Source organism: Zootoca vivipara, chromosome Z1, assembly GCF_965207765.1.
Source record: "Zootoca vivipara chromosome Z1, rZooViv2.hap1.1, whole genome shotgun sequence".
Lineage (NCBI taxonomy): Eukaryota > Metazoa > Chordata > Lepidosauria > Squamata > Lacertidae > Zootoca > Zootoca vivipara.
Window position 1 is genome coordinate 14,211,362 of NC_142583.1, and position 22,706 is coordinate 14,234,067.

The window sequence follows — 22,706 nt, forward strand, 5'->3', positions numbered from 1 at the left end:
ACGAAGCATTACTTTTTAGCATGAGAACCCTTTAACAACACGGTGCGCATATTTGCAAATCCTCAGTAGATAGTAAAAGCCAAACTAAAAATCTCAGTGAATGGTTAGGCCTAGATGGAAAGACATAGTAACTTAGGTAAGTCAGTCCCATGGTGTTCAGGGCTTTATATGTCAGCAACATCACCTTGAACTTGACCCAGTAGCAAGTTGGCAGCCAGTGCAATGCTTTAAGCAGCAGCATCACATGTTCTGTGGGGATGTTTAGGGAGGCAGGAGAGGATATATTGTTTTATGATATCCTTCCTAACTTGCATCAGCAAGTTCTATAACTTAGCAGAGTCTTTTATATTACACAGCGGTTAGCTAGTTGCAGGCTCGTCTGAGCCTCACTATTTAGGATTCCTGGTACGATCCCTTTATATATCCCTCCTAAAAGAATAGACACGACCATCTGATTAAAGTTAATATAAAACTAGTTTACTTACAATCATCCAGTTCACAATAAGAACCCTGAAGGCAGACTTAATTTACAGAACAATATAAAACTATGTGAACTATGCCATAAGGGAAATAGTCTCAAGTGACCACGACTCACTTTACCTAACTCTCAGAAACACAAAATGGAGAACAAGAAAAGCAGAACATGGAGGCCGTGTGCTTCTCTGTCCAAGAACAGGCCTCATCCACATTAAGTCACATGCAAAGGAAGTCTGTCCCAGCTCAGGAGGAACTAGCAAATTTTCTCCTGAGTGATACAGTACAAAGCATTCGCCAGAATGTGCATTGTAGGAATGTTGTATTTGACTGCAATACATTTTTACATCCCACAACTGGGTTCTGCAACACCATTCTGGATCAACACCAAGGACAGCTCCCCATGAACATCTTGTTGTGATCCAGTCTTGAGGCTGGCTATGCCCAAGTCATGGTGGAAAGGCTGTCCTGGTCTAGGAGTGGCTGTATCTGGTGCAGCAGGTGAAGAGGCTGCTTGCCACTGGGGCCATTTGGGCCTTCAGTGACAAGGATTGAACATGGATCACCCCCAGAGTCCACACTTCATCCTTTGGAAGGAGTGCAGCCCCATCCAGAAAAGACAACTCCCAGGCCCAGGAATCACCCGTCGACAAGACCTCCTTCTTGTCAGGATTAGGTTTCACATTATTGACCCTTGTCCAAATCACCACTGAATCCAGGAACTCATCAAAGGCCACACCCAATTCAAACATAACTGAGAAACAGAGCTATGTGTAAGCATGCAAATGAACAAGCACTCCAAATCTTTTGGTGCCTGTTCACTGACCCCCCTAATAACATCCCTAGTATGATTTTTCAAGCACAGAACCTTTTTAAAAAATTAAAGTTTATATTTTAAACCCTTATCCAAATTACTAATTAACCAAGAAATGATTATCTCCAAATCTGGAAGAGTTGTGTACAGCTATTAACCAAATGAAAAACAACAAAGCCCGCGGACCTGATGGGATAGCCGCCGAAATCTTCAAAGTGGGTGGAATTGAACTTACACAACAACTTCACAAGCTCATCGGGAAAAATCCGGAAAAGAGAGGAGATCCCAGCAGACTTTAGGGATGCCAAAATTATCAAACTCATTTATTTATTTTTTTAAAAGGTGATTGTGTAAACTATCAAGACATCTCTTTATTAGCTGCAACCAGAAAAAAATTATTGCAAGGATCTTAGCAAACCGTCTCCTAACAATATCCAAGGCTACCCTTCCTGAATCCCAAAAATGGTTTTCAACCTTCTAGGGGGCAGTGGACATGATTTTCACCACTCAACATCTTCAGGAAAAATGCAGAGAGCAAAACCAATCCCTGTATATGGTGTTTGACCTGACTAAGGCCTTCGACACTGTAAATCTTAATGCCCTGTGGACTGTCATTCTGAAAATTGGCTGCCCAGATAAATTTTTGAACATCCTTTGGCTCCTCCATAATATGACAGCAGCCATCGCGGATAACAATGGACCTCAATATGAACCATTCACAGTGAGATCAGGTGTTAAACAGGGATGTGTTATCACCCCAACTCTATTTAGTATTTACATTGCCATGATCCTACACTTTGTTGAAGAGAAACTCCCCACTGGAGTAGAAATCATATATTGAACAGATGGAAAGCTGTTTAATGTGAGAAGGCTGAAAGCAAAGAGTAAGATGACCATAACTTTCGTCTTAGAGTTTCAGTATGCTGATGACAACGTAGTGTGCGCACGCTCAGAGGATGACCTCCAAACCATCCTAAATATCTTTGTAGCAGCTTACAAAAAGATTGGCCTATCACTCAACATCCAAAAAACCAAAGTGCTGCACCAACAAGCACAAAACAACCCCTCTGCGGTGCCACATATCCAACTCAATGATGTAACATTGGAAAGTGTCAATCACTTTTCCTACCTGAGCAGTTATCTTTCCACAAGGGCCGACATTGATGCCAAAATCCAGCATCACCTGAGCCTTGCAAGTGCAGCTTTCTCCCGAATGAAGTGCAGAGTGTTTGAGGGCCGGGACATTCGCAGGGAAACCAAAATGTGCTTGGTTACAAAGCTATTGTACTACCGACCTTACTGTATGCTTGTGAAACATGGACCACTTATAAATGCCATCTACAACTCCTAGAAAGTTTCCATCAATGGTGTCTCTGAAAAAAAATTACACATCACTTGGGAAGACCAGCGAACAAATGCCAGTGTACTGGAAGAAGCAAAGAACACCAGTGTTGAAGCAATGATTCTTCAATATAAACATTGTTGGATTGATCATGTTGTTCGGATGCCTGATTATCATCTTTCAAAGCAACTACTCTATTCTGAACTTAAAAATGGAAAGTGTAATGCTGGTGGTCAACAAAAGAGGTTTAAAGACTTTCTCAACGCAAATCTTTAAAAATGACAATTGGGAAACACTGGCCTGCGAGCGCTCCAGTTGGAGAACAGCCTTTACCAAAGGTGTCATGGACTTGAAGACACTCGAACTCAGGACGAAAGGGAGAAACGAGCTAAGAGGAAGGCACGTTTGGCAAACCTTCACCATGATCAACTCCTGCCCGGAGTGGAAAGACTTGTGGATCCAGAATTGGCCTCCACAGTCACTTACGGACTCACTGTTAAGACTGTGTTCATGGAAGAAAATCTTACTCAGCTACGAGTGTTCGCCAAAGAAGAAGATTTCTGATGTTGCCAATTTTTAAGTGCACGTATTATCAGAACAGCTAAGAGTGGGAAAACACACATGCAGGATATTATGTGTTCCTAACACATTGAGAATATATGGGTCAGTTTGTTCTGCCTGAGATAATTGGTCAAAGTGACTTCCCAAGGGAGGTAAGTGTCATCTCGCAAAGTAAGCAACACCCTCACCTAGTCAGCTGTGACAAGCACTCCAGGCCTTGTGGGGCTTCCTTGCGATGGGAATTAATGGCTATATATATCCAGGCCACGCTTTTGAAGAGACTTGGAAGGGACCTTAAAGCTAGGACAGTGCCCTCTGCAAACTGCCTCCACTTAGAGGAAAGTCAGTTAGGTCATGCTGGCAGTGAAAATTTGGTCTAAGGGGACTCCAAGTTATCTTGTCATTTCAGCCTATGTGCTTCCACTTGGCACTTTCTTCTTCTTTTAAAGAGGAATCCATCTCGGTCTGATGGGAAATTTTCATTTAGGGCAGTGCTACCAGAATAGGGTGTGCACCCAAATTTCCCCACTGTAGTCGTGTTTACTACTGAAGAAAAAGACTAGTCCCCATCCACAAAGCTAAATATTGGTTTGTCATGAACGTTCTTTATGGTTTAACTCCAGAGAAGTGTACTCACATCTGAATCCCAAATCAACAGTTAGGCAACACCTTCATTAGGACCAACTAAAAGGGCACAAGATTTTGAGAAAAACTGAGTTCTCCAAAAAAAATCTGTCAGGCTTGATGTTTTGCAAAGCAGTGAGGAAAGGGGAGGCATAAAAAGAAGAAAACATTCATAAGGTTACAAATCTAGATTCAGTCACAAGATAGAGATTGCATAAATTCCTCTGGGTGTTGCAGTTTTGTTATACATACGATTCAGAGAAAAAGAGCAATGGGTGATCCCCATTTTTGGAAGCAAATCTCAGAGGTTATTTTTTTAAAAAAGTACTAAAGTTTTCTAGTTTACAAAAGTACATGCATTGTCTCCTTTTCAGGTTGTGTTTTCTACAGATCTATTACATTTTTTTGTGAGACATTAGTATTATATGCGGTATAAGATTGGGAAGAAAAAGAGGGGGGGGAGGTTCTTTGCTAGGCAGAAAGCAAGCATGATGCTCCCTCCTTTATTTCTTACCTTCCCATGCCAGGAATAGAAACTTTTGGTCTCAGTATGTAGCAAGCCATATAGCTCTTTGCTTTATCCAAACTCAACAAAGGATGATTTCCACAAACCCACTGTACGCTCACAAACCAGAAGGGCAAATCATAAACCATGGATTGCATTACTGCTGCTATAAATTTACACAAACCATAGACTGCCTGTTTCAGACAAAACAATTAGGTTTGGCTCCAAATGAAGATTAGCAGTTTCTGAGCTTAGCTTACGAGGAGAGGAAAACGACAGGGGGAAAGCTTGAGAGTTCAGTGTTTTGTAGTACATGCGAATAGCCTTAAACACAGATTGTATACCTTTGTTCACGTAATATAGCATGAGGAGGTAAAAGTGGCTTTTATTTGCCCCCGATTGGGAAGAGTATCCAAAATAATGGTGCTTCCTCCGGACAACACAGAATAAAAGGTAAATTGCTCTGTGATTGATGCTATGGCATCAATGAGATAATTTTGATTTATCTCTTATAGATTGAATGTGGCTAAAATCAAAAGCTCTTTAACGTCTTTTGATATATATTTAGGTTACATAAGCATTTTCAATATATTCATGTGATTTTACTTGCCTCAACTCATTTACTTTCAGAGCTTAATATTAAATAACCTTGCTTCCTTCTATGCTAAGCATGGAGGGGTTACAGTCATGTGATCCATGTTATCATTTATGTTTATGAAAACCTATGTTTCAAATCCTGTATCTGGCCTGCTCACACAGACAAGAACTTCACTAAGCATGCTTGGCTTAGCTACATCACAATATAAAATTTATTTTAATGTACGTATAGCATTTTAATAGAGCATTTTGCTTTCTTTTCTTATTTAATGTGGCCTTTTGTTTTTGTGTCAGTTCCATTTTTAGCTCTGAAAAGCAACTAATAAATTCATAAGGTACTTAACAGAATGTGTTCAGATTAGAAATCTCTCTGTGTTGGAAGATTTTACCTTATCAAAAACTTTGAAGTTTGAAATTATCCTCAGACATGAAGCTGCATTATCAATAAACTTCAGAATGGGCATGGGATTATGTTTAGCTTCATTTTTTTTTAAAAAAAAATGCTACAATATACTTTTGGACTTTTACCTATCAAATTTAAAAGCCATCAGTATATCAATTTGACCTCTTCCGCTTTCAACACTGTTATTAATCTAGACAGATGTCCTAACGCTACCATTAAAATAAACCTATGGGAGACACCATGGGAATAGTTCCTGGATAGATAAGGATTTCTCGCAATGCTCAGTATACTTGCCCAAGTATCAATCAACAGAATATACTACCTCTTTCTAGGAGAAAAATAAATAAAAATGCTAGATACCTTTAATAGCATCTAAGATATATTGGTTCTCCAGTTATTGTGTGGATACAACGCCAATCATCCCTGGCTATGGGCCATGATAGGTGGGGCTGATGGGAAAGGAGGAGGAGGAGGAGGAGGAGGAGGAGGAGAAGAAGAAGAAGAAGAAGAAGAAGAAGAAGAAGAAGAAGAAGAAGAAGAAGAAGAAGAAGAAATGTTTATATTCCCAAACTGATGAGATGTTGATGAACTCCATTCTCCCTCTCCAACATGGGCAATGGTCGGGGATAATGGAAGTTGCAGCCCAGCATCAAAGAGAGGTCACAGGTTCCCCATCCCTGCCTCAGAATTTGGCCAAGGAAGCATTTGGCCAATATCTAGTGATGTACGGAAAGCAAAAAAATCAGAGAACAGGCTAGGATGATGCTTACCTTACTTACTAAGGTAAGTTACCAACTCCTCTTATGTGAATCTGCCTGTCCTTTAAGATCAGTCCTTGGGCCCCTCTTTTGTGGGTGACTGTGTTCTGAGCCAAGCTTGATGGCAGCACATGAGAGGGTTTTCTCTGTTGTGATGCCCCTTAATGAGGAACTCCTTGCCACAAGAGGTTCAATTCCTCTTTACGTTTGTTCCAGCAGAAAATATTGAAAATTTTCCTTCTTAAATCAAGCTTTGGATTCAGTTGCTGCTTAACATAGTAACTGAGAGCACTGGGAGTGTTGCCCTTTGCAGTCTTGTTTCTATGCCGCTGTTTTTAGTCTGATAATCTGTCTTTTAATGTCTGTTTTAAAAATAAGCCATTTCGAGGTACACCTTTGTGGAGGGGGACAGCGGGACATTGACTTAAGTACAGTGGTACCTCTGGTTACAAACTTAATTTGTTCTGGAGGTCCGTTCTTAACATTAAACCGTTCTTAACCTGAGGTACCACTTTAGCTAATGGGGCCTCCCTCTGCCGCCGCCACACCGACGCCGTGTTCTCATCCTGAGGTAAAGTTCTTAACCCGAGGTACTACTTCCAGGTTAGCAGAGTCTGTAACCCGAGGTGTTTGTAACCCAAGGTACCACTGCGATAAACAAATAAATAAAGGCCTCACTCACAATGCAATCAGTGGGAAGAAAGCAGTGTTTAAAAGGCCCTTACTACATGTACCCCACCTAGCAGCTGTGTGCCATTACTTTAGGACTGCAAAGGCTACATTATACCAAGTCAGACCAGTAGTGTCTATGATGACTGGGAGGGATTCTCCAGGGTCTTGGGCTGTGATCTTCCCTCGGTGGTACCTCGGGTTACAAACGCTTCAGGTGACAAAGTCCGCTAACCCAGAAATAGTACCTCAGGTTAAGAACTTTGCTTCAGGATGAGAACAGAAATCGTGCCATGGCGGCAGCAGGAGGCCCCATTAGCTAAAGTGGTGCTTCAGGTTAAGAACAGTTTCAGGTTAAAAACGGACCTCCAGAACGAATTAAGTTCTTAACCAGAGGTACCACTGCATGGAGTTTTTTTTCCTGGGCATGCTGGAGATTGAGCCTACGACCTTCTGTGTCCAAAGCATATGCTCCACCACAAAGCCTAGTGCCTTCCTCCAGATGTATATAGCAGGTGGCACTGTGGTCTAAACCACTGAGCCTCTTGGGCTTGCTGATCAGAAGGTCGGCGGATTGAATCCCCGTGATGGCGTGCGCTCCCATTGTTCTGTCCCAGCTCCTGCTTACCTAGCAGTTTGAAAGCACACCAGTGCAAGTAGATAAATAGGTACCGCTGTGGCAGGAAGGTAAACAACGTTTCCATGCGCTCTGGTTTCCATCACGGTGTCCCGTTGCGCCAGAAGCGGTTTAGTCATGATGGCCACATGACCTGGAAAGCTATCTGTGGACAAACACTGGCTCCCTCGGCCTGAAAGTGAGATGAGCGCCACAAACCCATAGTCGGCTTAGACTGGACTTAACTGTCCAGGGGTCCTTTACCTTTTTACATCAAGATTTGTATATACATACAGCACTCCTAATATTTCAGTTGCACGCAGTTCTTTGCCAGATTATCATAATTTCACATACGGAGTAGTGGAAAACAGGTTTATCTAAGGCTATCAGATGAAAATCCATGGCTGCAGGTGAGATTTAATGTAGGGCCTGTTCCCCCGTAAACCACGTTTTCTCATAAGAAGGACAATGCCACTGTCATTCTGCATATGCTTCATACCTGTAAAGTTTGTGAAATATTATACAGCATTTTCATCTGGAGCACTAATACGATTACTGATTACGATTCAGGTTGAAAAAAAGAGAAAAGCCAGACATTTACCTGATCATTTTTGCAGATCCACACATTGTTTCCTTGCAGCAAGGTGAAGATTTTGGCTTTGTATCCTTTCAGTTCCAGGTACCCCCTTTTCTCAGGAGGAACAGCAGTTCTCACTCGAGAGATTTCAGGTTGCGACTGCATAGCTCTGAGTATTGTCGCAATCCAGTCATTTCTTTCATCTAAAAAAGAAAGAAAGAAAGAAAATGGCACAAAAACTACTCATTTCATTCAACACGATTTCAATGCTGAATTTTTAAAAATGTTTTGCTCATGACTTTGTTTCATAACACTGACACAAGCTTGGGGGACGCAATGTTGAAAGGCAGGACATTAATCTGAAAATAAGGTGGAAAAATGAACTTGAAACATAAGTAATCCTGCAGATGTATTGTGTCCTTAGAACTATGTATGTGAGACACAATTCATTCCATAATATACTGGTATATTGCAATAAATGCCACTTAGATGAGTATGTATCTCCTCTCCTGAAATATCTTTTCATAGTAGTGGTCTACTTGTGTGACCAACACAATGTCAGAAGGGAAGATTTATGAATAAGGAATTTGTCTTCCATGAATAGAGCCATATTGCGTGTATGTTTTTCTCCTAATCACAGGAGATATGTGCTTCTGAGTCCCCTTTCTCCATGATTCTATTGTCCATATCAATAGAGCACTTTCACAGTTGCAATTTTCCAAGACCCTCTGGCTGCAGCAAAGAAGGATAGGGCAATAAGGTCTGCATTGACTCCAGCTACAAAAGCTTAGGCTGCTGAAAAGGCTAGAGATCCGTCTTGGCTGTTTCTTAGTGCAGACTCAGGTCATCAGTCCTGAGCTTCCACAGCCACCATTGGCAGGATCAACAACAACAGCCGCTTATGATAATATTTTAATATCTTGCTAATTGTCCTGTTTTAAATGTACACTCGTTATTAGACTTCCTTTAGTAATGTTTTCTTCTGAAATGTTTAAGATAAAAAAAATTATTAACTTTGCTGGGTTAAATGTGCATTTTGTAGCCGTCTGCCCTCTTTTTAATGTTTTACGTTGAAATCTTTAGTATACAGTGGTGCCTCGACTTACAAATTTAATCCGTTCCGAAGGCACCTTCGTAGGTCAAAAGAATTGTAAGTCAAAAAGTGGCATTGGAAACGCGATTTCCCATAGGAATGCATTGGAAACGGAAAATTTCGTAAGTCGAAGCAACCCCATCTAAAAATTTGTAAGTCGAAAAAATCCTATCTAAAACCACTGCAGTTTCCGTTCGGATGTTGAGAAATTCGTAAGCGTGCGGCCATTTGCCCCATTCATAAGTAGGAAAATTCGGTTGTCAAGTCGTTCGTAAGTCGAGGTACCACTGTAATACTTTACTTTCCCATTCATTATGCTGCTTTGAATGTATACTTTATATTTGACTTTCCTCGCTGATGTTTTATTCTAGATAGCTTAGTTTGATGTTTTCATGTAGGTTGTAAACCACTTTGATATTTTTTTCTTAAATATGAAGCAGTATAGAAATTAAATTAATAATAATAATAGTAGGCTTTAACAGATTTCTGGATACTGTAATAAACATTAACCAATTGTGCTTCTTTGGTTTTAATGGCATATTTAACTGAAAATCGTTTGGCTTAAATGACTATAAACACTAATGAAATTATGTCCACCTTTAGCAAACAAACAAACAATTCCACTGTGGCCACTTTTTGACAAAAGTGATATGGGTACCAGCACATATTAGCTACCTTGGGCAGCAAAAAAAGAAGCGGTGGTATTGCAACAACAACAAACACTAACCGCAACTATATCATTGCAAAAAGGCCATAGCACACAACACCTCTTAATGAGGAAGACAGGCAACACTCCAATTCTATAGCTAACTTAATGGGCAAAGGAAAAAATTCTGCATGCATCCAATCAATGAGAAGAAATGCCTTCTGGAAAAGCTAAGTTTATACTTGACAATGGAAGTCCTCAGCCAGGGGCCAGGCAAACTCAACAGAGAGGCATCCCGAAATGTTGGGTTGTGAGATTCCTTCTCCCCCAGTGGCACTGCCAGGTATCAGCAGACTGGAAACCTTTATGAGAAGGCTTGTTCAAAGAAAATGGGGGGGGGGAGAGAAAACAGTCCCTTCCTCATTGCCTGTCTGGTCAGTCATCCAGTTTCCTTTCTCCAACTCACCGGGCAAACCACTACAGCAGCAATTCTCATTGAGGAGGGAGCATGCTTGTTTTCTCCTCCTGGAGGGTAGACTCAAACCAATGGCTTCAAGTTGCAAGAAAGGAGATTCCGACTAAACATTCATGAAACTTTCTGACAGTAAGAGCTGTTCAACAGCGGAACACACTCCCACGAGAGGTGGTGGGCTCTCCTTCCTTGGAGGTTTTTAAGCAGAGGTTGGATGGCCATCTGCCATGGATGTTTTAGCTGAGAATCTTGCATTGCAGGGACTTGGACTAAATGACCCTTGGGGTCCCTTCCAACTCTAAGGTTCTATGATTCTTATTCTAGCCTCAGGCATGCAGAGGGGGACCTTTGAAACAATACAATAAAGCAATGCTTCATATAAACACAGTCTGTAAGAGTTGTTTGACAGTAGAATGTTCTCCCTCAGGAGGTTGTGGACTCTCCTTCCTTGGTGGTTTTAAAGAAGAGGTTGGATGGCCATCTGTCATGGATGCTTTAGCTGAGATTCCTGCGTTGCATGGGGTTGGACTAGATGACCCACTCCAACTCTAAGATTCTATGATTCATAGGGCCTTTGTGCATTGCTATAAACCAGGCACAGGCAACCTTGGCTCTTCAGATGTTTTGGAACTACAACTCCCATGATCCCTGACCACTGGCCCTGTTAGCTAGGGATCATGGGAATTGTAGTTCCAAAACATCTGGAGAGCCAAGGTTGCCTATGCCTGCTATAAACGTAGTAAAGCCCCAATCAGTCACACCCAGCCTCCTCAGTTCTCTGGACCCAAATGGTACTCCAGTACGCTGACCTTACATGTGATTTCCATGAATGAATTCACATCCAAGTAGTGCTTAGGTTAACTGCTCCTCCATCTTCCTGTGTGATTCACCTTTTGCCAGTAGAATGTTCAGGAGGTAACTAGCTGAAATGTTTCAACTCTTGTTCCCCTCTTAATACTCCATGGCCATCGGATTTCGCACACACACTCCATAAATAATTCAACCTGTACAATCATCTTCCATATTGATTCTGCGCCACACACGCGAAAGGTTAATAAATGAACAGAGAAAAAATGCTCAGCGCTCCTTTGCTGAGCTTAAGCCCTGCTCTCAGTATCTTAAAAAAAAAGTTGCTGGAAACACTGCCAAAAAACGACAACATATTATCTGTATTTATCTATCTATATGTGTGTAAGTCACAAGAAAAGCTAAACCAGATTTTCTTCGATCTTCACACCCAAGCCATCAACTTCACATTGCTCTTTGTCAGTTCTGTACTGAACGGTGACTCACACCAGATGGCAGAAAGCACAGCTTTTAAGTGGTGTTAATACGTGCTAAAGAAGGTCCCAAGAAACTAAAACCATTTCATAAAAAGTCTTGAAAATGCTACTTTACTTTTCTATTGTGACTACACACTAGAGTTTTGCAAATGGTTAGTTCTCTCATGTATATTTTTCCTGGTTCCTCGTTCTTATATTGCAGTCAAAATTATTATTCAGACTTTACATGCCCAGAGATGATTATTTGCACTATCCACTCTCCTCTTCCCAGCCCTGGAGGAGCCAACAACAATAAAATAAGGCAAGGACCCTTTACCAACCAACCAGCTCCTATTGAGAGACAGGGCTTGCTTCTCTATAGATCCAGTGAACACATACAGTGGTACCTTGGTTCTCAAATGCCTTGCTTCCCAATTACAGGAAACACAGAAATAAGTGTTACGGTTTTCAAACGTTTTTCAGAAGCCGAACATCCGATGCAGCTCTTGGCTATTGTTTCTGGGGCGCCTGCACCAATCAGAAGCCACCCCTTGGTTTTCAAACATTTCGGAGGTCAAACAGATTTCCAGAATGGATTTAGTTCAAGAACCAAGGTACCATTGTATTTGGCGCTTTTGTTTTTGCTATTTATTTTGCGTTTTTGTTTGTTTGTTTGTTTTTGAGGCTTTGTCAGTTAATTTGTTTTTGTGACTGTCTGGAACCCAATTCAGCTACTGGTTGACCTATTGTGCGACTGCGGAAATGGCTAAAAGCCCCCCATCCAAACAATGACTATCATCAGTGCAAGTAAGAAAAAATAATAATTTTAATTTTTATCATTTACAACACCATCTTATTTATTTTATAGTACAGTACATTGATTATTGCTTTCATTTTATGGATCAATGCTCTCATTAGATAGTACCATTCATGTTAAATTGCTGTTTTAGGGATTGTTTTTAAAAGTCTGGAACGGATTAATCCATTTTGCATTACTTTCAATGGGAAAGTGGGCCTTGGTTTTGGAATGGACTTCCGGAATGGATTAAGTTTGAAAACCAAGGTACCATTGATCTTCTATCTAAGCTCTTGCAGAGACCTTGGATAGCTGCTTCTGCAGAACTCTGTGAACTGTCCAAGGTTCTGCAGGTGCTCCTGACTCAGAGGACCGATTTGACCTCTTGGCTCCTGCCAACTTTGACCTCTCACAGAAAAGGACAGTGAACAGACAGGAAGGTGTACTATCAAAAGGGTTTGGGGGCTCTGATACTTGGTAATGGGCCTCTTGCTGAGGCCTGGGTCTTAGCAGATGTCCAACGACAAGCCCTAACACTACTTTTATCATGTTCATCCCCCCCTTGCTTTGTAACATGTTATCAAGGGAGATGAGGAGATGTAAAGCTGCTGTTTTCAGTTACAGCCACATGTTTCAGGTTGTTGTTGTTTAGTCGTTTAGTCGTGTCCGACTCTTTGTGACCCCAGGGACCATAGCACGCTAGGCACTCCTGTCTTCCACTGCCTCCCGCAGTTTGGTCAAACTCATGTTCATAGCTTCGAGAACACTGTCCAACCATCTCATCCTCTGTCGTTCCCTTCTCCTAGTGCCCTCAATCTTTCCCAACATCAGGGTCTTTTCCAGGGAGTCTTCTCTTCTCATGAGGTGGCCAAAGCATTGGAGCCTCAGCTTCACGATCTGTCCTTCCAGTGAGCACTCTGGGCTGATTTCCTTCAGAATGGATAGGTTTGATTTTCTTGCAGTCCGTGGGACTCTCAAGAGTCTCCTCCAGCACCATAATTCAAAAGCATCAATTCTTCGGCGATCAGCCTTCTTTATGGTCCAGCTCTCACTTCCATACATCACTACTGGTAGCGCCTAGTTATTGCAATATTATGCAAACCACTGCAGTACGGCACTTACTAAAGGATCATCAGCATTCACCAATATTCCTATGGTCTTTATCCAAGCCAAGTCAGAATGTTGACAACTGTCAAATTTATAAAGATGCCTTAAAATAACTGTTGGGCTATAGGAAAATCCCTCAAAGACAGAGGTCAATTGCACAGTAGCTGTATAATAGATCTAGACCTTATCTGTTGGGACTCATAAGACAAGCTACTCCAGGGCTTGGTGACAAATTGCATGTGTCTTTTCCTGAAAGATACAAAACCCAATATGACCAGAACCTCTTGAGTTCATTACAGGAATAAATGTTAGACTTATACAGAGCAAGCATCTCAAACACATCACTAAGGAAATCACCAATCGACTTCTCCCATTTTGTTCTGGACTTCAGATAAAGCTGTAATCCTTGAAGTGAAAGAAAAGCCTCCTTAGCTTCTTAAGAAATATCACCCGCAAAATATGCAATCCAGCACATGGAACACTTGGAACCAAACAGAAAAACAGAATGAACCAGCTATGGCCCTTAAATACATGCACCTTACCTTCCTTTTCAGCCCTGAAGACAAATACCCTGTGCGCTGTAACAACTTCAAGTTTGTTGTCCCCATGGGCTCTGACTGTAGACATAGCAGAGAGGAGGATTATTCCCTTAGAGTACACTTCCTGTATCAAATGCAACAAAGAGAGTCTATGAAGGTACAAGTTAGTCTCACTTGAAAAGCCCCATTTCAACTAATGGCACCAATGGCAAAGTGTAATTTTGATACAGCCTGCAAAAAGGAGAGTCTCCAATCACAATCAGCCTAGCCCCCTTCAGGGTGTTGCTCATGTGCTGTACCTACACATGCGTAGGGCACACCAACAGGTTCCACCAGCTGATTGTCATCACATCCAGCATAAATGTCTGCAGAGAGGGAATCTTTGTGTACAGAGGGACACACACTAAGTCTCCCTCCTTGGAGATGTTCACACTGTATGTGTGGGTGCCAGTGGTTTGGGCTAGTTGACCTTGGCCCTTTCCCTACTCATTCATGCTACAATGTGCATGGAACACTTCTGAAGGGCCTTCTATGTGCTTTAAATGTCCAAACAAGCTACTGATGTTGTACAGCAGAAGAGATGAGCTCAAGGTGCAGTAGAAAAAATGCAGCAGAATGGTTGTCTTGTCTTACAGTGAAAGTAGTCGCATGAGCAGAGCTAGCAGTCTGAACTCAGCATTACCTACCAGCAATAACAGCAATCATTATGTATGGGGGGGTTATTGTACGCTACATGTACTTTGTTATTTTTCTCAGGGTAAAATTGGTTGCCGGATGTCAGGGGACCGCCGTATAGGGAGCCTCCGCCTCTCCTGCTGACCAGCACATCGCCTAGTGAGAGCAATGAAAGCAGCAGCAGCAAGGGAGGGGAGGGGGAGGAGGAAGTCAGGGTGATGGAGGAGAGAGGGCTCAGAGATGCTGCAGAGCCCTGGCACTGCCCCGGCCAATGGGCTAAGGAAATGGGGCAGCCACTTCCGTCGCCCCAGTTAAGGCGTGGTACTAAGCGTAAGGAGGGGAGGCGGTGTTTCGGGGTGCCCAAGCTCTTATGCTGGTCACGTTACTAGAAACGTCCACTCCTGGATTCTGCAAGTGCCTAAGGTCATGTTTCTTGGCATCTCTGCACTGTAAATACTAGGTAAAGGTAAAGGGACCCCTGACCATTAGGTCCAGTCGTGACCGACTCTGGAGTTGCGTGCTTATCTTGCATTATTGGCCGAGGGAGCCGGCGTATAGCTTCCAGGTCATGTGGCCAGCATGACAAAGCCGCTTCTGACAAACCAGAGCAGCACATGGAAATGCCGTTTACCTTCCTGCTATAGCGGTTCCTATTTATCTACTTGCATTTTGACGTGCTTTCGAACTGCTAGGTTGGCAGGAGCTGGGACCGAGCAACAGGAGCTCACCCCGTCACAGGGATTCGAACCGCCAACCTTCTGATCAGCAAGCCCTAGGCTCAGTGGTTTAGCCCACAGCGCCACCTGGGTCCTTACTGTAAATACTATAAACCTGTTAAAGACAGAACGGGCTTTGGCGTCTTTACTCAAGAGTAGCCATACACAAACCCTGACACCATACATGAAGCATCATTGCTGTGGATTTCACCATAGCGGACTAGTTTGATTATAAAATTTCTGGCAGCTCTGCTTCCAGAAATTATGTACTGGTGTCTGCAGACATCTACTGCATGGATTTGGTACTGCAGCTGCATTACAGTCACAATGAAAATACCCAGCACAGATATGAGAAAGCTACTGAGGATTCCCCTTCCCAATTTTGAAATGCATCCTTTAATCAAAAAATTTAAAAATTGCCACACACACACACACACACACACACACACACACTTAAAATCACACCAGTGTCTCAAGTGCTGCAGAACAATGCTTTCAACAAGTCTTTAAAAGGAAACCGTAAGAGAGGTTCCTTTTCCAACATGTGAATAACTAAGAATGGGACTGTTACAATTATTAGTAGGGCACAAAATCCTACAGCCCAGGATTGTATTTTAGTGCTGTTTTTACACTATTTTTCTTTATAACCATGTGTGTGGTTTTGCAATTGTAAGCTTGCATCTGGAGTCTCCTCAAGCGGATGGGTATAAATGTTTTAAACGGACAAAAAACGTAGGTTTATGGGGCTGCCACCCACTATGGCAGAGGTGGGGAACCTCAAGCCCAAACCTCTCTAGTCAGCCCTCCAAACTTTCCCCAGCCCTGCTCTTTGACTTGCTTGAGTGCTTTGACTGCAAAATGCCCTCGAACTCTGATAGTGCTTCTTGCTTGCATGGACAGAGGGAGGTGTGTGTAGAAGCCTCTGTCCTTTGTGTGGCTGGAGTATATTATGGCCTAGTCTACTGAAGTTGAAAGTCATCTCTTTCGCCGCATACACTTTGGCCAGTGCTCACACACCACTGGAATACAGCTGCTGCAAAGTTGCCCATTAGGAAGTGCATCCCTTGGGCTGAAAAAGGTTTCCCACCGCTGTGTTATGGCAACTGCTTCTTTCACCCTTCAATGCATATTTTGCAGAATTGGAAGGTGTGCAACATTCCCCTAAGTTTGTACAACCAGTAAGCTGCAACTAAGTACAGTGGTACTTTGGATCTCAAACGCCACTTGGCTCCTGAACAAATTGGCTCCTGAATGATCGAAAACCGGAAGTGAGTATTCTAGTTTTCAAACATTCTTTTGGAAGCTGAATGTCCGATGGGGCTTCTGCAGCTTCCGATTGGCTGCAGGAGCTTCCTGCAGCCAATCAGAAGCCGCGCTTTGGTTTCCAACCGTTTTGGAAGTCGAACGGACTTCCGGAACGGATTCTGTTTGAGTTCCAAGGTACGACTGTACACACTAACAGATCTGATCGAGTACATATTATCTGATCAGCACAAACTTACTTTGTCATTATTGTAATAAGAAATGCTGTCGCCGTCAAATTTTACCCAGCGCTTCTGAAACACATGTTTTCTGTGTGCAAATCAAGAAAAAGAAAAAAAAAGTTATTTGGGAAGGTGAAACAACAAAGGTGCAGATGAATCATCATCATCATCATTTTATTTGTATGCCGCCTTTTCATCGTTCAAGGAGGCTTACAACATTAAAAGATTTACATAATTACAAACATTAAAAAGCATAAAAATAAAACACACCAGAAAGTACACAACCAAAGCAAAACTATTTCCACGTAAACCATAAGAAGATGTAAAAATAAAGATACAAAGAATTGTTTTTAAAAGGGCTATCTAAGGTATCTAACTGTTGGAGATGCAATAGGGGTAATGCTTCTGTAAAACATATGTATTTTCATTGTCCTATATTGAAAGAGTTTTTGGCAGAAGGTACCTGAAACCATTGACAGAACAGTATGGAACAGCCTTACCTTTACATAGCAAAATATCCTCTTGAATTATATACCCAGCACATGGAACCTTACCAATACGAGTGGGCTCTCTGTGCCCTTACCACAGCAAAAAGACTGATACTGATGAATTGGAAAAAATTAAAATGCATCTCCCTCCTACGATTGGATAGAAGACTTATGCAAACTCACAACATACAGACAACTTGCATACAAACAGAGACTTGCCATGGGCAAATTCAATGATATTTGGAATCCATTCTTACAAATACTGTAATAGGTTAAGATCTGGTGAAGTACAATAACAACCTTGGAAAATATACAGTTTGGGGTTTTTTCCCCCTTTGTTTTTCCTTCTGCACGGGTTCTGTTTCTCTTTTTCCTTTTCTCTTTTTTTGTCTGCATCTCACCATGTTTGGGGCATATACAGTGGTGCCTCGCTAGACGAATTTAATTCGTTCCACGGGTCTTTTCTTAGAACGAAAAATTCGTCTAGCGAATCCCATAGGAATGCATTGAAAAAAATGTGAAATTTTTTTTGCCCATAGGAACACATTAATTGAATTTCAATGCATTCCTATGGGAAACCGTGATTCGCTAGACGAATTTTTCATAAAATGAATTCGTCTAGCGAGGCAACTTCCGCTCGAAAAATCCTTTCGTTAAGTGGAAATTTCGTTAAGCAGGGCATTCGTTAAGCGAGGCACTACTGTATAGTTATGCGCTTTTTGAACTTTCAATAAAGATGTTACAAAAAAAGAGAGAGAATTAATATCAATTACAACAATCAGCTGCAATCCTTTGCACACCACAGTGGGGCGTATTTCTGAGTAAGCATGAAGCGGAGTCTGCTGACAGGCTGCAATCCTAGCCCCAGTTGATTGGGATCATACCCCATTGGGTTCAATTGGATTTATTTCTGAGGAGACATGGTTAGGATTGTGCTGTTTATCTACCATTTCTTACAAAGCTATTGCTGCCCATTAACCTCTCAGCCTTTTCAGAAGACAAAAAAAAGGGAGAGCAAGCAGGATCAGTCACCTACTGTTTACATGTTACAAAGTCCCATTAAGAAACATTCTCCAAGTTAAAGATGACATACCCCTGAGGAGACAACTTATCCAGCCATCCTTCTTTAGCCTTCTTTCCTGCAGGACCATAAAAGCAAGCATAGGGTGATATTGAGTCTTTGGGGCTACTGGCCGATTCTTCAACTCCGCCATGGTGGGAAGAATATATCGGCTCCTTAGCACTGAGGTCGAGCTTCCCACGTCTGAGCCTTTTTGATGTTTTATATTTTCCTTTCTGTGTATATCGAGCATATTCTTTCACTGAAGAGCATTCCGATTCCCCAGCAAATCTGTTTGGCGGTACAAACGTATCCTCCTGGGGTACTAATTCATTGTTCGCCACATCTTCAGCCGTTTTCTGTTTCTGATTATTAAGAGTGCTGAAAGCAAACACACAAAGTAACGCTACTTCAGACAATCAATCTTCCTCTTTTGCCACAGGGCATTGCAATTTAATTCGGAACAACAAGCATATGAAAACAACAAAACATCCCACATAAATGTCGTAAAGAGACCTGCTGAAGTCCGCCGTGCTTTTGAAAGAAAAGAGAACCTTTTTTTTCAGGCTGAGGGCTAAACTCCAGAGCCAGAGGCACAAGTGACCACAGCAAAAAATGTAAAATTTACCTTTTCTCACTGGGCTGGTTTTTGCACACACACACACACACACACACACACACACACACACACCTCTATCCAGGCAAACAATGTCACATTTCCAAGAAACATTCCAGCTAGGCAAAAACACTCAAGGGGGGGGGTGCAAAGCGGAACTGGCAAGGGGTGTCAACTGGGCAGGGGAGTTGTGGTTCAAGAAGGAGGTTAGCCTGGGAAGACTCCACATTACAACTGTAATGAATGGTGCCTCCAGCTGAAACATATAGGCCAGGGGTAAGCAAACTTTTTCAGTCCCTCAGACCTTGGGGGGGGGCGGACTATATTTTGAAAAAAATATGAACGAATTCCTATGCCCCACAAATAACCCAGAGATGCATTTTAAATAAAAGGACACATTCTACTCATGTAAAAACATGCAGATTCCCAGACCGTCTGCGGGCCAGATTTAGAAGGTGATTGGGCCGCATCCGGCCCCCAGGCCTTAGTTTCGGGACCCCTGATATAGGCAGTGCCATGCAAATATGTTTCCTCCTGTAAGTAAAAAGGTAAAGGTAAAGGACCTCTGGACGGTTAAATCCAGTCAAAGACAACTATGGGGTTGTGCCGCTCATCTCGCTTTCAGGCTGAGAGAGCTGGCGTTTGTCCACAGACAGATTTCTGGGTCATGTGACCAGCATGACTAAACCACTTCTGGTGCAACAGAACACGGTGATGGAAACCAGAATGCACGGAAATGCCGTTTACCTTCCTGCCACAGCAGTACCTATTTATCTACTTGCACTGGTGTGCTTTTGAACAGCTAGGTTGACAGGAGCTGGGAAAGAGCAATGGGAGCTCACTCCATCCTGGGGATTCGAACTTCCGACCTTCTGATTGGCAAGCCCAAGAGGCTCAGTGGTTTAGACCACAGTGCCACTTGCATCCTTGTAGGAGGAGCTACCTACCACCATGCAGACCAAACTGGAAGTAATAGACAAGCCTTGAAGCCCAACTGGAGCTATAAAACAAACCTCAGGCTACTCTGAGATACCTACAGGGTTGTACAATCAATTTCAGGCAAATAGGAACTGGGATGACATTTTAACAACAACAACAACAACAACAACAACAACAACAACAACAACAGGGTGGGGTGGCCATATTTTTGCTCAGGTCTATGATTCTACATCCCTGCTATGTCTTGTATTTAGAACTTTGGCAACCGATTGTTGGTCTCTGTTGTCTAATATAACGTCTAATGTTTTAAGATTACGTAAGGTTTTCATTTTTATATCGTTTTATATATTGTTGCTCTTCAAATGAAGGTCAGTCTAGAAAGAAACCACTACGAATACATGGGATGCTACTAAACAGTTCCACTAGCGCAAGTACTTTTGGCTGGGCAGTGGAATTTCTTCTCCCTCTTCCCTTTCTGCGAACCCCCTAACTATGTTCAGGGGGGTTCTCCCAACCCTCTGGAGAATATTTAGGGGGCACACGAGGAGAAGAAGTTCCTTTGCAGCGTGAAAAGTGCTTGGGCTAGCAGAATTGTTTAGTTGGATATCGCCTAATGATAATAAATACAGGGCCTATTTTATGGGTGGTAGTACTGGTGACTGTGAACATGGATTATCAACGTGCATTTTTAAAACCCTATTTACTACTATTTTGAACCAAAAAAAAAAAAATGATGAAAGCAATAACACCAAGTGAATGTAACTCTTCTCCAGTTTTCATCTTGTAAACACTTAGATCTGCTCCTAAGCATGTTTACTGTAACATAAGCCCCACAGAATTCGGTGGAAATTACATCCTATTAAGTGTGCTCGAGAGGACAGGCACTTTGTACAGGGAAGCAGGGAAAAGACAGTCAAAGATAGTAGTATTTGCAATGGGAGGATATTAATCTGAAATATACAACTAGCAGAGTTCTGGAGAGCCAGTCTTTCTCGCAGCACAATTGTCCTCTGACCATTCCATTATTAAAGATGTGTGCCTTGGGCCATTTTATCCATGCTTCGCTACGCACATCTTAAAGGGGCAAACAGGAAAAAATAATAATATTTGAAATAGCCCTAATCCTCACTTCCACACCAGGTTTACCAACTCAGAGGTGCCTCTCTTGGTTGGTAGTGATTCCCTAGAGCAGCGTTTCCCAAAGTGGGTGATACTGCCCTCGGAGGGGGGGGGCACTGCAATGATCGGAGGGGCAGTAGTAACCTCAAGGTGCAATTGGGAGGCACTGAATAAAAATGGGGGGGTGGAAGCAAAAAGAAAGATAGGAAAATGGGCTTCACCCAGGCCCAGGAAGTGGATCACAGCTTGCTCATCCTTCTCATTGGGGTTATTTCTAATGTTATCCTCCGTTATCTTAATTTTCTGTATGTAATGCAAATGTTACTACAGTTGAGCTTAATAAATAATTTTATAACTTATAAGCTCCCAGTGTCTTATTTACAACAACATCTTTCTTTACTATGGAAATATAGCTACATAAAAGAACACAAATTTGTCACTGCATCTTTCTGTTTCCAGGGGGCGCTGATTGTTGTTGTTGTTTTTTTCCTCTGAAAAGGGCCAAATAAAGTTGGAGCACCTACACAGCTGAACACTTTTGACCATTGTCAGCTTCTGGTGTAGGATCAGGCGTCCACTTTAGCACAAACAATGGAAAAAGCTGAGATTTCTGAAAGAAGATTTCAGAAGATTTCTAGAAGAAGAGAGCAGCATCAGCACAGGGGTGTGTGAGAACCAGACCATGTTGGCTTCCTGTGGCTATTCCCATACAAAGGCAAAAAGAAATTCATTGAAATACTGATGATAATAATAATAATAATAATAATAATAATAATAATAATAATAATAATGTATACAGGTTGCAAACAAGATGCAATTTCTCAGTATTAAAAAAAATCCTGATTCTGATACACATGTTCTAATTCCAAGCATTTAAATCAAGAGAGGGACGTGTGACGTTTAACCAAAAGTTATAATCCAATACCGTGTTTTGTTCAGAAGGCTCTCCCTGTGAGTGCTTTCATCGTCTCTGTTCTCTTCTGGTGTGCTTGAAAGTTCTTTGACGTAGTTTTCCTGCAAATAGAGATTCCAAAGCTGAACAGTTAAACGGGTAATTGTTGGAGAGCTAAAAGGCTTTCGGTTGCATCCAGAGATGTCCATGCACAAGCAGAAGAGGCTTCCAGTAACTCAACAGGATTTCATCCTCTCTTCCTTCCTGTGTACCCTCAAAATCTGCTTCTAAAGGAATATTTTTGGGAGGAGGATGAGAAGCTGGACCATAAAGAAGGCTGATCGCCGAAGATTTGATGCTTTTGAATTATGGTGCTGGAGGAGACTCTTGAGAGTCCCATGAACTGCAAGAAGATCAAACCTATTCATTCAGAAGGAAATCAGCCTTGAGTGCTCACTGGAAGGACAGATCCTGAAGCTGAGGCTCCACCTCATGAGAAGAGATGACTCCCTGGAAAAGACCCTGTTGTTGGGAAAGATTGAGGGCACAAGGAGAAGGGGACGAGGGATGAGATGGTTGGACAGTGTTCTTGAAGCTACCAACATGAGTCTGACTGGGAGGCAGTGGAAGACAGGAGTGCCTGGCGTGCTCTGGCCCAGGGGTCACGAAGAGTCGGATATGACTAAACGACTAAACAACAACAACAATCAAAAGTTTCAAGGGAGGGGGGAGGAGTGCAAGGTGAAGACTACTCATGCAACATTGTATTCCACCCTTTAAAATCACTACCACAATCTTTATGTTACTGTATCCACCAGTTTTATTTTGGGTGGATATCTATGTAAAATGTGCTCTCTGGTAT

The 22,706-nt window shown here is 42.2% G+C and overlaps 1 protein-coding gene across 3 annotated transcripts in view; it reads right to left on the bottom strand.

Moving 5' to 3' along the window:
* Positions 1-22,706, bottom strand: part of ARAP2 (ArfGAP with RhoGAP domain, ankyrin repeat and PH domain 2) — a 126,310-nt gene that overhangs the window by 75,289 nt on the left and 28,315 nt on the right. For all 3 annotated transcript variants that reach the window (XM_060278929.2, XM_060278927.2, XM_060278928.2), the window contains 5 exons: positions 21,878-21,966; positions 18,312-18,659; positions 16,749-16,818; positions 13,859-13,979; positions 7,965-8,143 (listed from right to left, as the gene is read on the bottom strand). In XM_060278929.2, coding sequence (XP_060134912.2) covers positions 7,965-8,143; positions 13,859-13,979; positions 16,749-16,818; positions 18,312-18,659; positions 21,878-21,966 — 807 coding nt within the window. The remainder of the gene's footprint in view (positions 1-7,964; positions 8,144-13,858; positions 13,980-16,748; positions 16,819-18,311; positions 18,660-21,877; positions 21,967-22,706) is intronic.